At 42.6% G+C, this 14,255-nt stretch overlaps 1 protein-coding gene across 1 annotated transcript in view; it reads left to right on the forward strand.

The window, feature by feature from the left end:
• LOC120990681 (zinc finger protein 260-like) overlaps window positions 1-14,255 on the forward strand; it is a 48,283-nt gene that overhangs the window by 12,353 nt on the left and 21,675 nt on the right. The window contains exon 2 of the mRNA XM_040419588.1: window positions 11,106-11,230. Within this exon, the coding sequence (XP_040275522.1) occupies window positions 11,106-11,230 (125 nt within the window). The remainder of the gene's footprint in view (window positions 1-11,105; window positions 11,231-14,255) is intronic.

Consider the following 14,255-nt stretch of genomic DNA (forward strand, 5'->3'; position numbering starts at 1 on the left):
AAATATTCGTTTTCACAAAGTTTGCTGCTAAACTGCTTTTAGATCTTTGTTTCAGTTGTTTCTGTGATGTAGTGAAATATAATTACACGCACTTCAAACGTTTCAAAGGCTTTTATCGACAATTACATTACATTTATGCAAAGAGTCTGTATTTGTAGTGTTGGCCCTTCTTTTTCAGGACCTCTGCAATTCGACGGGGCATGCTCTCAATCAACTTCTGGGCCAATTCCTGACTGATAGCAACCCATTCTTTCATAATCACTTCTTGGAGTTTGTCAGAATTAGTGGGTTTTTGTTTGTCCACCCGCCTCTTGAGGATTGACCACAAGTTCTCAATGGGATTAAGATCTGGGAAGTTTCCAGGCCATGGACCCAAAATGTCAACGTTTTGGTCCCTGAGCCACTTAGTTATCACTTTTGCCTTATGGCACGGTGCTCCATCGTGTTGGAAAATGCATTGTTCTTCACCAAACTGTTGTTGGATTGTTGAAAGAAGTTGCTGTCGGAGGGTGTTTTGGTACCATTCTTTATTCATGGCTGTGTTTTTGGGCAAAATTGTGAGTGAGCCCACTCCCTTGGATGAGAAGCAACCCCACACATGAATGGTCTCAGAATGCTTTACTGTTGGCATGACACAGGACTGATGGTAGCGCTCACCTTTTCTTCTCCGGACAAGCCTTTTTCCAGATGCCCCAAACAATCAGAAAGAGTCTTCATCGGAGAATATGACTTTGCCGCAGTCCTCAGCAGTCCATTCACCAAACTTTCTGCAGAAGATCAATCTGTCCCTGATGTTTTTTTTGGAGAAAAGTGGCTTCTTTGCTGCCCTTCTTGACACCAGGCCATCTTCCAAAAGTCTTTGCCTCACTGTGCGTGCAGATGCGCTCACACCTGCCTGCTGCCATTCCTGAGCAAGCTCTGCACTGGTGGCCCTCCGATCCCGCAGCTGAATCCTCTTTAGGAGACGATCCTGGTGCTTGCTGGACTTTCTTGGACGCCCTGAAGCCTTCTTAACAAGAATTGAACCTCTTTCCTTGAAGTTCTTGATGATCCTATAAATTGGTGATTGAGGTGCAATCTTAGTAGCCACAATATCCTTGCCTGTGAAGCCATTTTTATGCAACGCAATGATGGCTGCACACGTTTCTTTGCAGGTCACCATGGTTAACACTGGAAGAACAATGATTTCAAGCATCACCCTCCTTTTAACATGTCAAGTCTGCCATTTTAACGCAATCAGCCTGACATAATGATCTCCAGCCTTGTGCTCGTCAACATTCTCACCTGAGTTAACAAGACGATTACTGAAATGATCTCAGCAGGTCCTTTAATGACAGCAATGAAATGCAGTGGAAAGGTTTTTTTGGGATTAAGTTAATTTTCATGGCAAAGAAGGACTATGCAATTCATCTGATCACTCTTCATAACATTCTGGAGTATATGCAAATTGCTATTATAAAAACTTAAGCAGCAACTTTTCCAATTTCCAATATTTATGTAATTCTCAAAACTTTTGGCCATGACTGTAGATTGTAAGCCCTCATCGGCAGGGCCCTCTCTCCTTCTGTACCAGTTTGTAACTATGTATGTATACCCCTTTTCATATGTACAGCGCTATGGAATGAATGGTGCTTTAATAATAAATAATAATAATATGGGAAAAATGTTTTGTAAGGAAATCAAATTCTAAAACTTATCAGATGAAAATAAACCATGTTAGGGTACTTTCACACTTACGTTAAACTTTTTCGGTATTGAGTTCCGTTCTAGGGGCTCAATACCAGAAAAAAACTGATCAGTTTTATCCTAATGCATTCCTAATGGAGAGCAATCCATTCAGTATGCATCAGGATGTCTTCAGTTCAATCACTGTACAGTTTTTGGATGGAGAAAATACTGCAGCATGCTGCGATATTTTCTCAGTCTGAAATTCCGGAACACTTGTCCGAATTCCTGATCCGGCATTATTATACATTGAAATGCATTAATGCCGGATCCCGCTGTCATGCCCCGCTCAGACTATGTGCGGAGGTCTGCCAGATTAGCAGCACGTGTCTATTCATTTGTTTCGTTTTGGAGTCGTGCTAGATCCGCCTCCCTTCAGGTGCACTGGGTGGGGTCGTTGGTTTAAATTACTCCCCTCCCAGTGTTCCGTGTGGGTTATAGCTTCTGTCAGGCTGTGGAAGCAAGGAGGGAAGGATTGGCTTTTCCTGCTTAGATAAGATAAGTTGGTTTCTGATTTCTTTGGTTTGCTGTCTAGGCTGTTTGAGTGTCGTCTGTCCCCTCCTGGTTCTGAGGGAGCAGGCTGCCCCTTTTCCCCTTTCACCATCTCAGGGATTCTAGGGTATTTTCAGCCCAAGCACGAGGACACATTATTCCCACCTTTAGGGTCTGAATGTGGGCATAGCAGTATAGGGAGAGCTGGGAGGTGACCTTATCCCCAGCTTCTCGCCTAGAAAACTTGTTTGTTTAGTTATCTGTGTATCTTATATCCTGTCCGCCGTGACACCCGCCCCAAGTGTTCTGGAAAAACAGATCCAGTTTTGCGTGGACCTTTAAAAATGTGAAAAAGTTAAATACGGTATTGCAATGCATTTGTGAGACGGATCTGCATCCGGATCGTCTACAAATGGTATCAGTTTGCCTACAGATTGCCGGAATCTAGCAACTCAAGTGTGAAAGTTCCTTTAGGTTTTGTAATATGGGAAATGCTATAGGAGCAAAAACTAAATTTTATCTCCAGTTATTCACAGATATTAATGGTATATTCAGGTTTCATGGAATCGATCTATTCTCAGGATCTTCAGACTGGTGGTGGTCTGACTCGTGACTCCCTTGGCATCCTGAAAAAAGATCAACATACATAGTAATGTAGTAATATAGCTTGTAAGTCTGAAGAAAGACATATTCCATCCACTTCAGTCTATTTTCCTACAAAGTGCATCCAGAGGAAGGCAAAAAAAAAAAAAAAAACGTGGTAGAAGCCAATTTTTCTAATTTCAGGGGAAAAAATTCCTTCCCAGCTACAATCAGGCAGAATAACTTCATTGATCAACTACCAATCTCCAGAATACAAGTGTGTATAATCTGTGATATTATTTAACTCCAGAAATACATCCACGCCCCTCTTAAACTCTTTTAGTGAGTTCAAGCCCCCCTTCCCCCGTGGCAGAGAGCTCCATAGTCTCACTGCTCTTACAGTAAAGAACCATTTTCTATGTTCGTGTAGAAAGATTCTTTCCTCTAGACATAGATGAGTCCCCTTGTCACAGTCACAGCCCTGGCGTATGAATAGATGATAGGGGTGATCTCTGTATTGACTCCTGATATATTTATACATGGGTATTAGATCTCCTCTCTGGTATCTTTTAACCCTTTCAGTACTGGGCCACTTTTCACCTTAAATCCCAGGCCGATTTTTGCAAATCTGACATATGTTACTTATCCAAGCAATTTTCTAAATTTGAATTTCTTTACTTTTAAGTTATACCTCATAAAATGGTTATCAGTCAACATTGCCCATATGTCTGCTTTCTGTTGGCATAATTTTGTAAATGTCATTTTATTTTATTAGAACGTTAGAAGGCTTGGAAGTTTAGAAGCTTTTTTCAAATTTTCAACAACATTTCCCAAACCATTTTTTTAAGCACCAATTCAGTTATAAAGTGATTTTGAGGGACTTACATAATGGAAACCACCCATAAATTACCCCATTTTAGAAACTAAACCCCTCAAATTATTCAAAACTGATGTTACAAACTTTGTTAACCCTTGAGGTGTTCCACAAGAATTAGGCTAGGTCTACACGACATTTGTCGCACAACAATTTTTATAATGATAGTCTATGGTTTCGCACTGCGACATGCTGCGACGCGACAGTTGCAAAAAGTCCATTCGAGATGGATTTTTCTGCGACTGTCGAGTCGCAGTATGTCGCGGTGCGACACCATAGACTATCATTATAAAAATTGTTGCGTGACATTGGTGCGACAAAATGTCATGCAACAAATGTTGCAGTGTGGTTGTGCCCTATCTGTCGTGCGACTTATTGTCGTCGTATAGACCTAGCCTTAAAGGAAGATGGAGGTGAAATATCCAAATTTTACTTTTTTGATAGATTTTTTTATGTTGATCAATTTTTTCTTGCAACACAGCAAGGGTTAACAGCAAAATAAACCTCAATATATATTACGCTGATTCTGCAGTTTATAGAAACTGCTGTCGGGCATAAGGCTGTGGTCAGAAGGAAAGGAGCGCCATATGGATTTCGGAGGCAGATTTTGCTAGAATGTTTTTTAGGCACCATTTTGTATTTGAAGAGAACCTGATGTACCCCTACAGTGGAAACCCTCAAAAAGTGATCCTAGTTTGGAAACTACACCCTTTAAAGAATATATTAAGGGGCTACTAAGCACTTTGACCCCCTAAGCGGTTTACGGAATTGTGAAACTCTTGGCTGTAAAAATTAAAAGTTTTGTTTCTTCCAATAAAATGTTGCTGTAACCCCAAATTTTTCATTTTCACAAGGGGTAACAGGAGAAAAAGCACCCCATAATTTGTTACCCATTTTCTCCTGAATACAGCAACACCCCATATATGGTGGTAAACTGCTGTGGGGGCACATGGCAGGACTCAAAACGGAAGGAGCGCCATATGGTTTTGCAGTGCAGATTTTGATGGATAGGATTGTCTTATGTGGAGGCCAATTTTTTGCGAGATGATGTGACGGTTTGACTGGTACCATTTTTGGGTACATAAGACTTTTTGATCGCTTGGTATCGCTAGGTGAAAAAAATGTTTTTGGCATAGTTTTTTATTTTTTATTTTTTTTATTTACAGCATTCATCTGAGGATTCATGTAATGTGATATTTTTATAGAGCAGGTTGTTACGGATGCAGCCATACCGAATATGTCTATCATTTTTATTTTTGTTAAGTTTTACACAGTGAATTCATTTTTGAACAGAATAAAATCTTGTTTTAGTGTTGACATTTTCTGAGAGTCCTATTTTTTTTATTTTTTGGGCGATTGTCTTACATAGGGGCTAATTTTTTGCAGGATGAGATGACTGATTTGTACCATTTTGGGGTACATAAGACTTTTTGATCAATTGGCATTACACATTTTGTGAGGCAAGGTAACCAAAAAATAGCTTTTTTGACAGTTTTTTTTTTTTTTTTTACGGCGTTCATCTGATGGGGTGAATCATGTGATATTTTTACCGAGTCGGTCGATACGGACGTGGCGATACCTAATATGTCTACTTTTCTTTTCTTTTTTTCCTATTTTTTACAAATTTATTTTATTTTATTTTGGAAAAAGGACGCTTTTTTTTTCTTGAAACTTTTTAAATTTTTTTGTAAAACTTTATTTTTTTAACTTCTTTTTTCACTTGTCACTATTTTTCACTATTTTTTGTCCCAATCTGGGACTTCAACTTTTGGGGGTTTGATCCCCTTTACAATGCATTACAATACTTCTGTATTGTAATACATTGGCTGTAAGTGTATTACTTACTGTAATACACTAACAGCTTGCTGCCTGTGAGATCCAGGGGGCTGAAACTCACAGGCTCTTACGGAAGGCAGCCACGATGCCTAAGGAAGGGTTAAGGCGCCGGCATCAGTGTTTTCACCGATGCCGGCGCATACAGCAGGGGTCCGGCTATCCGTGACTACCTAACTCCTGCAGCTGATCGAATCACCGTAGCTGTATGGTGCTGGGATTTCTGTCCCAGTTTCCAGTGCCTTACATGTACAGGGCTGGTATCCTACGGGTTTAAGAGGTTTTGTCAGCATGATTAACCCTATTATACCAGGCACACTGCCTGGTAAGGGCCATCATGCTGATTAAAACAATACTTTTCTTTTGTCTGTATGCTAAACATAGATAAGAAAGATATCAGGGTTTTTCTATTTATATGCAAATTAGCAACTTTGAGCACCAGAAGGCAGGGCTGAGTCCTTGGAGCACTGCTTTGTCACATTCCATTTGCTTTGCACACTTCCCCTCCTCTTTATCGACAGGGCTAGATATCAGCATGCGGAGGGCAGAGCTATCTCCTAGCATCTACATATCATATACACTATGTACTATGAGGGTAATTTACGATCATAAATATGTTATATTTGTGGCACAGATTGCGGCACAAAGGTTATTTGCACCGCAATCTGTGATTATTTTTTTTCCCCTACTCACACCAGGTCTAAAAAAGTGGGCGTGGTATGGGTGGGGATGGGCCGGCCTGATTTTAGCATGTAGAGATCCTTGGATTGAATCTTGGGAGAGATTTTCAGATTTTTTTTTTCAGTCCAGCCCCCCCCCCCCCCCCATATTTGACTCATAATAAATGTCTATATCGTTATCATATTAAGATTAAATAATTATTGCTGATTTCTTTATAATCATATATATTGTCTGTAAATAAAGCAGTGATATGTAGATTTCTGAGCAGATCTCAGTGTGGTAAGGTAAGTAGTATATATGATATGTAGATGCCAGGACACGGCTCTGCCCTTAGCATACTGATGTCTAGTTCTGTCAATCAAGGGGAGGGGAGAGTCCCCCTGTGTAACGAAGCATACAGACAAAAGAAAAGTATAGTTTTAATCAGCATTATGAGCCCCACCAGGCAGTATGTCTGGTTTAATAGCATTGATCATGCTGTCAGAGCCTCTATAAATAATTCTAATTTTGATAGTCTTTCTGAGTCCTGTAGTCCACCCATTCCAGACATTACTTTAGTTGCCCTCCTCTGAACCCTCTCTAGCTCTGCTATGTTTGCCTTGTTCACAGGAGCCCAGAACTGTACACAGTCCTCCATGTGTGGTCTGATTAGTGATTTGTAAAGTGGTAGGACTATGTTTTTATCACGGCCATCTATGCCTCTTTTGATGCAACCCATTATCTTATTGGCCTTGGCAGCAGCTGCCTGACACTGGTTTCTACAGCTTTGTGTGCTGTCTACTAAAATTCCTAAGTCCTTTTCCATGTCAGTGTTACCCAGTGTTTTACCATTTAGTATGTACGGGTGGCTTGCATTATTCCTTCTCATGTGCATAACCTTACATTTGTCAGTGTTAAACCTCATCTTCCACTTCTCTGCCCAAACATAGCCAGATCCATCTGTAGCAGGTATACTGTCCTCTGTAGTATATATACAGTATACTGTCCTTTGTAGTATATATACAGTATACTGTCCTCTGTAGTAGATATACTGTATATTGTCCTCTGTATTATATATATACTGTATACTGTCCTTTTTAGTATATATACAGTATACTAGGGCTGCATGATATATCGCAAAAATAATCGAATCGCGATAATCTGCAAATGGGATATGGCGATTCGGCCGACCCGAAAATGCCACGATTATATATGAAGGGGCCCCTATTGATAAAATGGCCAGCCTCTGTACTTACTTTCACGATGAATGCACTGCAGCGAGCGGTAGTGATGGCTTCTTTTTTGTGAAGAAAAAAGATTGTTCTCTCCGGCCATGCATCGATTATAGGGGTCTAAATAAGATCACAATCTAGAACAAATACCCTCTTCCCCTTATTCCAGAGTTGTTTGACCGCCTCAGAAGGGCTAAGATCGTCTCCAAATTAGATCTGCATGGGGCCTACAACTAGATCCGAATTTATCAAGGGGATGAGTGGAAGACCGCCTTTAACACCTGTGACAGTCACTATGAATATCTAGTGATGCCCTTCGGGCTAAGCAATGCCCCGACAGTATTTAAAGAAGTCGTCCATGATATCTTCAGAGACTTACTCTATTCCAGTGTTGTGGTCTATCTTGACGATATTCTAATCTTGTCTCCCGATTTGGCTACTCACCGGAGGAAGGTTCGTCTGGTTCTTCAAAGGCTAAGAGAGAATAATCTGTACACCAAATTTGAAAAATGTATCTTCGAACAATCCTCGCTTCCATTTCTGGGGTACATAATATCTGATACTGGCCTGCAGATGGATCCTGAGAAGCTGTCCATGATTTTGAAGTGGCCTCGTTCTTCTGGTTTAAAGGTAATTCAACGTTTCCTGGGGTTCGCCAACTACCAGTTTGTGCCACACTTCTCTTCTTTGACAGCTCCCATCTCAACCTTGATGCGCAAAGGGGCGAATCCCAAAAGTTGGACTGCTGAGGCTGAATCAGCCTTTCAAGCCTTGAAGCAGGCCTTCTCTAAGGCTCCAGTACTCCATCATCCTGATGGCAGTAATACATTTTTTCTGGAGGGGGATGCATCGTCTATTGGAGCTGGGGCGGTGCTTCCACAAAAGTATCCCTCAGGTAAGATGATTACCTGTGCCTTCTTCTCCGGGGCCTTCTCCGCTCCTGAGCCCAACTACTTGATTGGGGACAGAGAGTTGTTGGCCATCAAGATGGCATTGGAGGAATGGTGATACATTCTGGAGGGAGCCAGTCATCCTGTGGTAATCTATACCGACCACAAGAACCTCAAGTATTTGCAGTCTGCACAGAGACGTAATCCTCGACAAGCTAGATGGTCCCTGTTCTTTGCCCATTTTGATTTTGTTCTTTACTTTTGTGCTGCAGATAAGAACATCAAAGCAAATGCTCTCTCGGGATCCTTTGATTCTACCGACCAAGAGGAGCCCCTATATTTAATGAATCCCGCTAAAATCTCGGCCTGTCCTGTCAAGCTATCCAAAATTCCTTCTGGAAAGACCTTTGTTGCAGAGTCTCAGAAAGCAGGTCTTACTATGGGGTCATTCATCTAAAGTGGTGGGTCATGCCGGTCAGCGAAAGACCTTCAGGTTCATTGTACAGCGGTATTGGTGGCCGTCCATGCGACAAGACATCCAAGAATTTGTCACTGCTTGTCCGTCCTGTGCACATAATAAGACTTCCAAGCAACGCCCAGCTGGCCTTCTGCTTCTTGTTCCTGAGGTTCCCTGGCAACAAATAGCCATGGACTTTATTAGGGATCTACCCACTTCCTCTGATTTTTCTGTGATTTGGGTAGTGGTAGACCGCTTCTATAAAATGGAGCATTTCGTTCCTCTACCTGGACTCCCTTCTGCTCCCCAACTAGCCAAGAAATATATTTCCGTCTCCATGGCTTCCCAGAAAATCAAGTGAACATCAATGCCCCTCTTCTTCTAAAAAATTTTTTGTCTAGAGCCAGGCCTCAGGAGAGCGAGTGTAAGAGGGTGTGGGGGGGGGGGGGGGGTTACTGTTAGCCCAGCGGTCTGTGCTGGTGCTGCTGCCCCTACCCACGGGCACGGGTGCCAGGCTCCCTCTTTCTCTCCTGCTGCCATGTGCCATGCTGACAAGCGCTGGCAGCTTAACTGTTGTATCTATGCTCCATGCCAGAGTTTACTTTCTGCTGGAGACCTGTAGTGTTGTTAGGGCTTGTATGGATGTGTGTCTCCTCACTTGTGAGGCAGCACGTACACACCCTCTGTCTCACCAGCCTATGGCTCGATTGCAGGAAGTATTTAAAGGCGCTTCCTACCCCAGGAACATGCCTGAGCAACTCATGGTCACTAGCTTGTCTAGTTCTGCTTTGCTGTGTACCGGACCCTGCTTTTGGAACTATCGGATTTTGTCTGTTTGCCACCTGTCTCTGACTTAGTTTACAGACCTTGCTTATTTGACGTCTGCCTCTGACCTTTTGACTTCGTTTACAGACCTTGCTTATTTGCTGCCTGCCTCTGACCTTGGACTTCATATACAGACCTTGCTTGATCGCTGCCTGCCCTGATCCTGGACTTCCTAACCACGTACTTCCCCTCGGTGCTTGCACCGGTATCTCTGACTTCCTGGTCAGCTGCCACTGACTGGGGGACTGCTCTGAAGCGACACATGGCTACTACCCTAACGGCCCAAGCCTATCCTCACCATCAGAGACTCTAGTGAAGACCAGGTAGTTGCTTAGTATCACCCCTCCAGGGTATAGCCAGTCAGTGGCGCAGCATCTCATTATTAGCTAGAAAGTCTAAAAAGTCTCTCAGTATTCATTAAATGAAGAGGATATATATCACAACAAACATATAAAATGCAGTTACACAGTGTTAAACAATGCAAGTTAACCCTTTAAAGTGCAATAAAATAAAGAGTTGATGACTTTGCATAGAGGAAACAGGGGCAAATGTCCACAAACATCCAGACTACAGTTCCTCTGCTGGAGGCCTCTACCAACAGGTGTGTGATATTCCACCCAACAGCTGGTGCCAGGTGGCCTCCTCCCGAAGAATAAAGCACAGTTTAAAGGGTTTCTACCACCTCATTTGCACCTAATTAGCTGTCGGACACTAGCGATCTGCTAGTGTCTGCTCTACCTAACCATGCTATTCTAAGACCTTTGTGTGCAGCCGTTACACTAAAAAACCAACTTTTATTGCTATGCAAATGAGCCTCTAGGTTTTATGGGGGCGTCTTTTCAGCACCTAAAGGCTCCGTCTACTCACCCTGTATTCCGCCCCGCTCGTCCGTCAAGCCCGCCCATCTCTAGATTGCCAGCCTCCATCTCATCCATCGGCCTTATTCTCGCGCCTGCGCCGTGTGCGTCTGTATTCAGGGCAGGCGCAGTGACTGTCTGACTGCTCCCGAACAGACGACGCCCGGCCGGTCAGACAGTCAGTACGCCTGCGCCGAATACAGACGCACACGGCGCAGGCGCGAGAATAAGGCCGATGGATGAGATGGAGGCTGGCAATCTAGAGATGGGCGGGCTTGACAGACGAGCGGGGCGGAATACAGGGTGAGTAGACGGAGCCTCTAGGTGCTGAAAAGACGCCCCCAAAGCACCTAGAGGCTCATTTGCATAGCAATAAAAGTTGGTTTTTTAGTGTAACGGCTGCACACAAAGGTCTTAGAAAAGCATGGTTAGGTAGAGCAGACACTAGCAGATCGCTAGTGTCTGACAGCTAATTAGGTCCAAATGAGGTGGTAGAAACCCTTTAATTAATGATTTGCAGATGGTATTTTTTCTAGGGAAGGGACAGCCTCCTAGCTCCAGCCGCCCTCCTGATGTCCAACCTATTTAGGTTTCCTGTAGCAAGGAATAGTAAGGCCTGAGTGTTACAAGTAGAGGACATGGAACTCACTGATTAACCTTTATTCCTGTTTTTTGGAGGTGTCATGAAGAAAACCAGCAATATGACCCTTCTCCTGAATAAGCCACCAAGGATGGACAGGAAGGAGATCAGCAGAAGAATATTAGACCTCACCTTGGAGATCATCTCCCTGCTGATCCGAGAGGTAAACTTTTCTAGATTTCTCTCCTCTTTATTGTATTCTGTAACAAGTCAGACATCGGGAAGGAGAATCCATCATAGGAAGTGATAGGAAGAGTCCAGGGTCCTGGAGAACGGCCTCCAGACCTTCCAAGTGATGGAGAACCTGAAGATCAGCCCCTTAATGGTGAATGATGTATCATGTGACCAGTGACCAATAGTCATGTTGTAGGAGCCATGAGAAGGTAAGTAGGCACGTTGTACCCAGGAGGAAAGGGCTGCTGTGTGCTGCTAGTGGCGTTACAAATACATTGTTCAAAGCAGGATTTAAAATCCTAAGAACAATTCCTGTTCTCTGTTGTATCTGGGGTAATCGCTAGCAGGACTGGAGACTTTCTTCGGTGCACACTGTCATATGTTAAAGGTATACAGAACTGGAGCAGGAGGTCTGAATACCGCTGTGACAGGTGGGAGCATGCTGCCCATCTGAAAGTTCACATTAGAGTTCAGAATGAGAAAATTGGTAATCTGGAGAGGAGCATGCTGCTCATTGAGCAAGCATTCAGTGGAGTAGAAATGGCAGCTGGAGATAAGGGTCAGGAGGAGCAGGTAGGTAGCTGGGTCAACGTATACAGGGGGAGTAGAAAGGGATCCAAGAAAAGAGAGGCTGATCATATTTCTGTGCATCTAAGCAAAATTGCCAAGTTGGGTAATGATACAAGGGTGTCAGTCCCAGAAATGGCAACCCTAGAGGATACTGCTCTAACAGCCAGGATGGGAGGGGGTGGGGGTGCAAGTACAGGTGGGCCTGTACAGTTAGGACTTATAAGGGATTTTATTATCAGGACGGCGGATAGTATACCTGAATGGTTTGCCATCTCCCTCGTACCAGGGTTCGGCATGTGGTGGAACAGGTGGATATGCTACTGGGAGGAACTGGTGATGACTCAACTGTCTTGGTTCATGTTGAAACCAATGACAGAATACATGGAAGTTGAGAGAGGGTCCTTAAGAATAATTTTGAAGAAGTAGGTTGCAAACTTAAGGGAAGGACCCGAAAGATGGTAATTTCTGGAATACTGCCTTTGCCATATGCAACACGGGACCCACAGCGGGTCCTCAGTGAGCTAAATGAATGGCTGAAGTCTGGGTGTAGGGCAGAAGGGTTTTGGTTCTTAGAGCACTGGGCCGACTTTTTATTTGGGTACAAACTGTATTCTTTGTATAATATGCCCCTTATTGGAAGGGGGTCTGCTGTGCTGGGAGATAATTCCATAGAGATGTGAGGGTGAGACAGAAAATGAAGTGATAGATAGGTGACAGAGGGGTCAGAATATATTGGAGGGTGGAGAATCGATTATGGGGGTTTATTAAGGCAGTGGACAGGGAGATCCACATGTTACCAACCACCAATAAAAACCAGAACATGAATGTGGAACATTAAATAGTAACTTTAAATGTATGTTCACAAATCCAAATCTACATGCATCCTTACTACATGCGAGTAAGGACCTCTTTACAAAGCATTGGTGCAGCCTCATCCGGAATATGCAGTTCAGTTTGGGGCATCAGTTTATAGAAAGGATGCCCTGGAGCTGAAAAAATTCCAAAAAGAGCAACTAAACTGATAAGGGGTATGGAGGGTCTTAGTTATGAGGTGTCTGGGATATAAAGCAAATGGCTTTATATGAAAGGATCAAAGAAAAAATTTCAAAGGCAGTTGATCCTCGAGGTGGACATACATAACACCTCAAAAGAGTTTGATCGGTTATTTAATTATATTGTGCAATCAGTAAAACAAGGTACAGGCATCTATGCAAAAATATAAATGATTTATTATACTATAATTTAAAATACAGAGATTAATCAATGGGAAACTCAATAATCTGCAAAGATACACAATGATATGCAGTACCAAAAATTCGCCACTATATGGCACCACACAAATACCAGCATATACACAGTTCCTCTCAGACAGAATAATATAATACAATCCGCCTCGACCACAATTTTTAGATATAAAAACTCAATAACGTTAATAAAAGATATGAATCCTTGCTCTGCACCCAACTATGACAAATCACGGATAATGGGGTAGCAATATAAATGATCAAGTTTGGTATTGACTATGGAATGAGATTATTCCAATCAGAGAGTTACCTCTGAAATAAATATTTAGGTCTTTCATTCAGATATAATTATATATATATACAGTACAGACCAAAAGTTTGGACACACCTTCTCATTCAAAGAGTTTTCTTTATTTTCATGACTATGAAAATTGTAGATTCACACTGAAGGCATCAAAACTATGAATTAACACATGTGGAAATATATACATAACAAACAAGTGTGAAACAACTGAAAATATGTCATATTCTAGGTTCTTCAAAGTAGCCACCTTTTGCTTTGATTACTGCTTTGCACACTCTTGGCATTCTCTTGATGAGCTTCAAGAGGTAGTCCCCTGAAATGGTTTTCACTTCACAGGTGTGCCCTGTCAGGTTTAATAAGTGGGATTTCTTGCCTTATAAATGGGGTTGGGACCATCAGTGGCGTTGAGGAGAAGTCAGGTGGATACACAGCTGATAGTCCTACTGAATAGACTGTTAGCTGCTTTTTTCTTGCCATAATACAAATTCTAAGTAAATAAAAACGAGTGGCCATCATTACTTTAAGAAATGAAGGTCAGTCAGTCAGCCGAAAAATTGGGAAAACTTTGAAAGTAAGGGCTATTTGACCATGAAGGAGAGTGATGGGGTGCTGCGCCAGATGACCTGGCCTCCACAGTCACCGGACCTGAACCCAATCGAGATGGTTTGGGGTGGGCTGGACCGCATAGTGAAGGCAAAAGGGCCAACAACTGCTAAGCATCTCTGGGAACTCCTTCAAGACTGTTGGAAGACCATTTCAGGGGACTACCTCTTGATGCTCATCAAGAGAATGCCAAGAGTGTGCAAAGCAGTAATCAAAGCAAAAGGTGGCTACTTTGAAGAACCTAGAATATGACATATTTTCAGTTGTTTCACACTTGTTTGTTATGTATATAA

The sequence above is a fragment of the Bufo bufo genome, chromosome 2, assembly GCF_905171765.1.
Source record: "Bufo bufo chromosome 2, aBufBuf1.1, whole genome shotgun sequence".
Classification (NCBI taxonomy): Eukaryota; Metazoa; Chordata; class Amphibia; order Anura; family Bufonidae; genus Bufo; species Bufo bufo.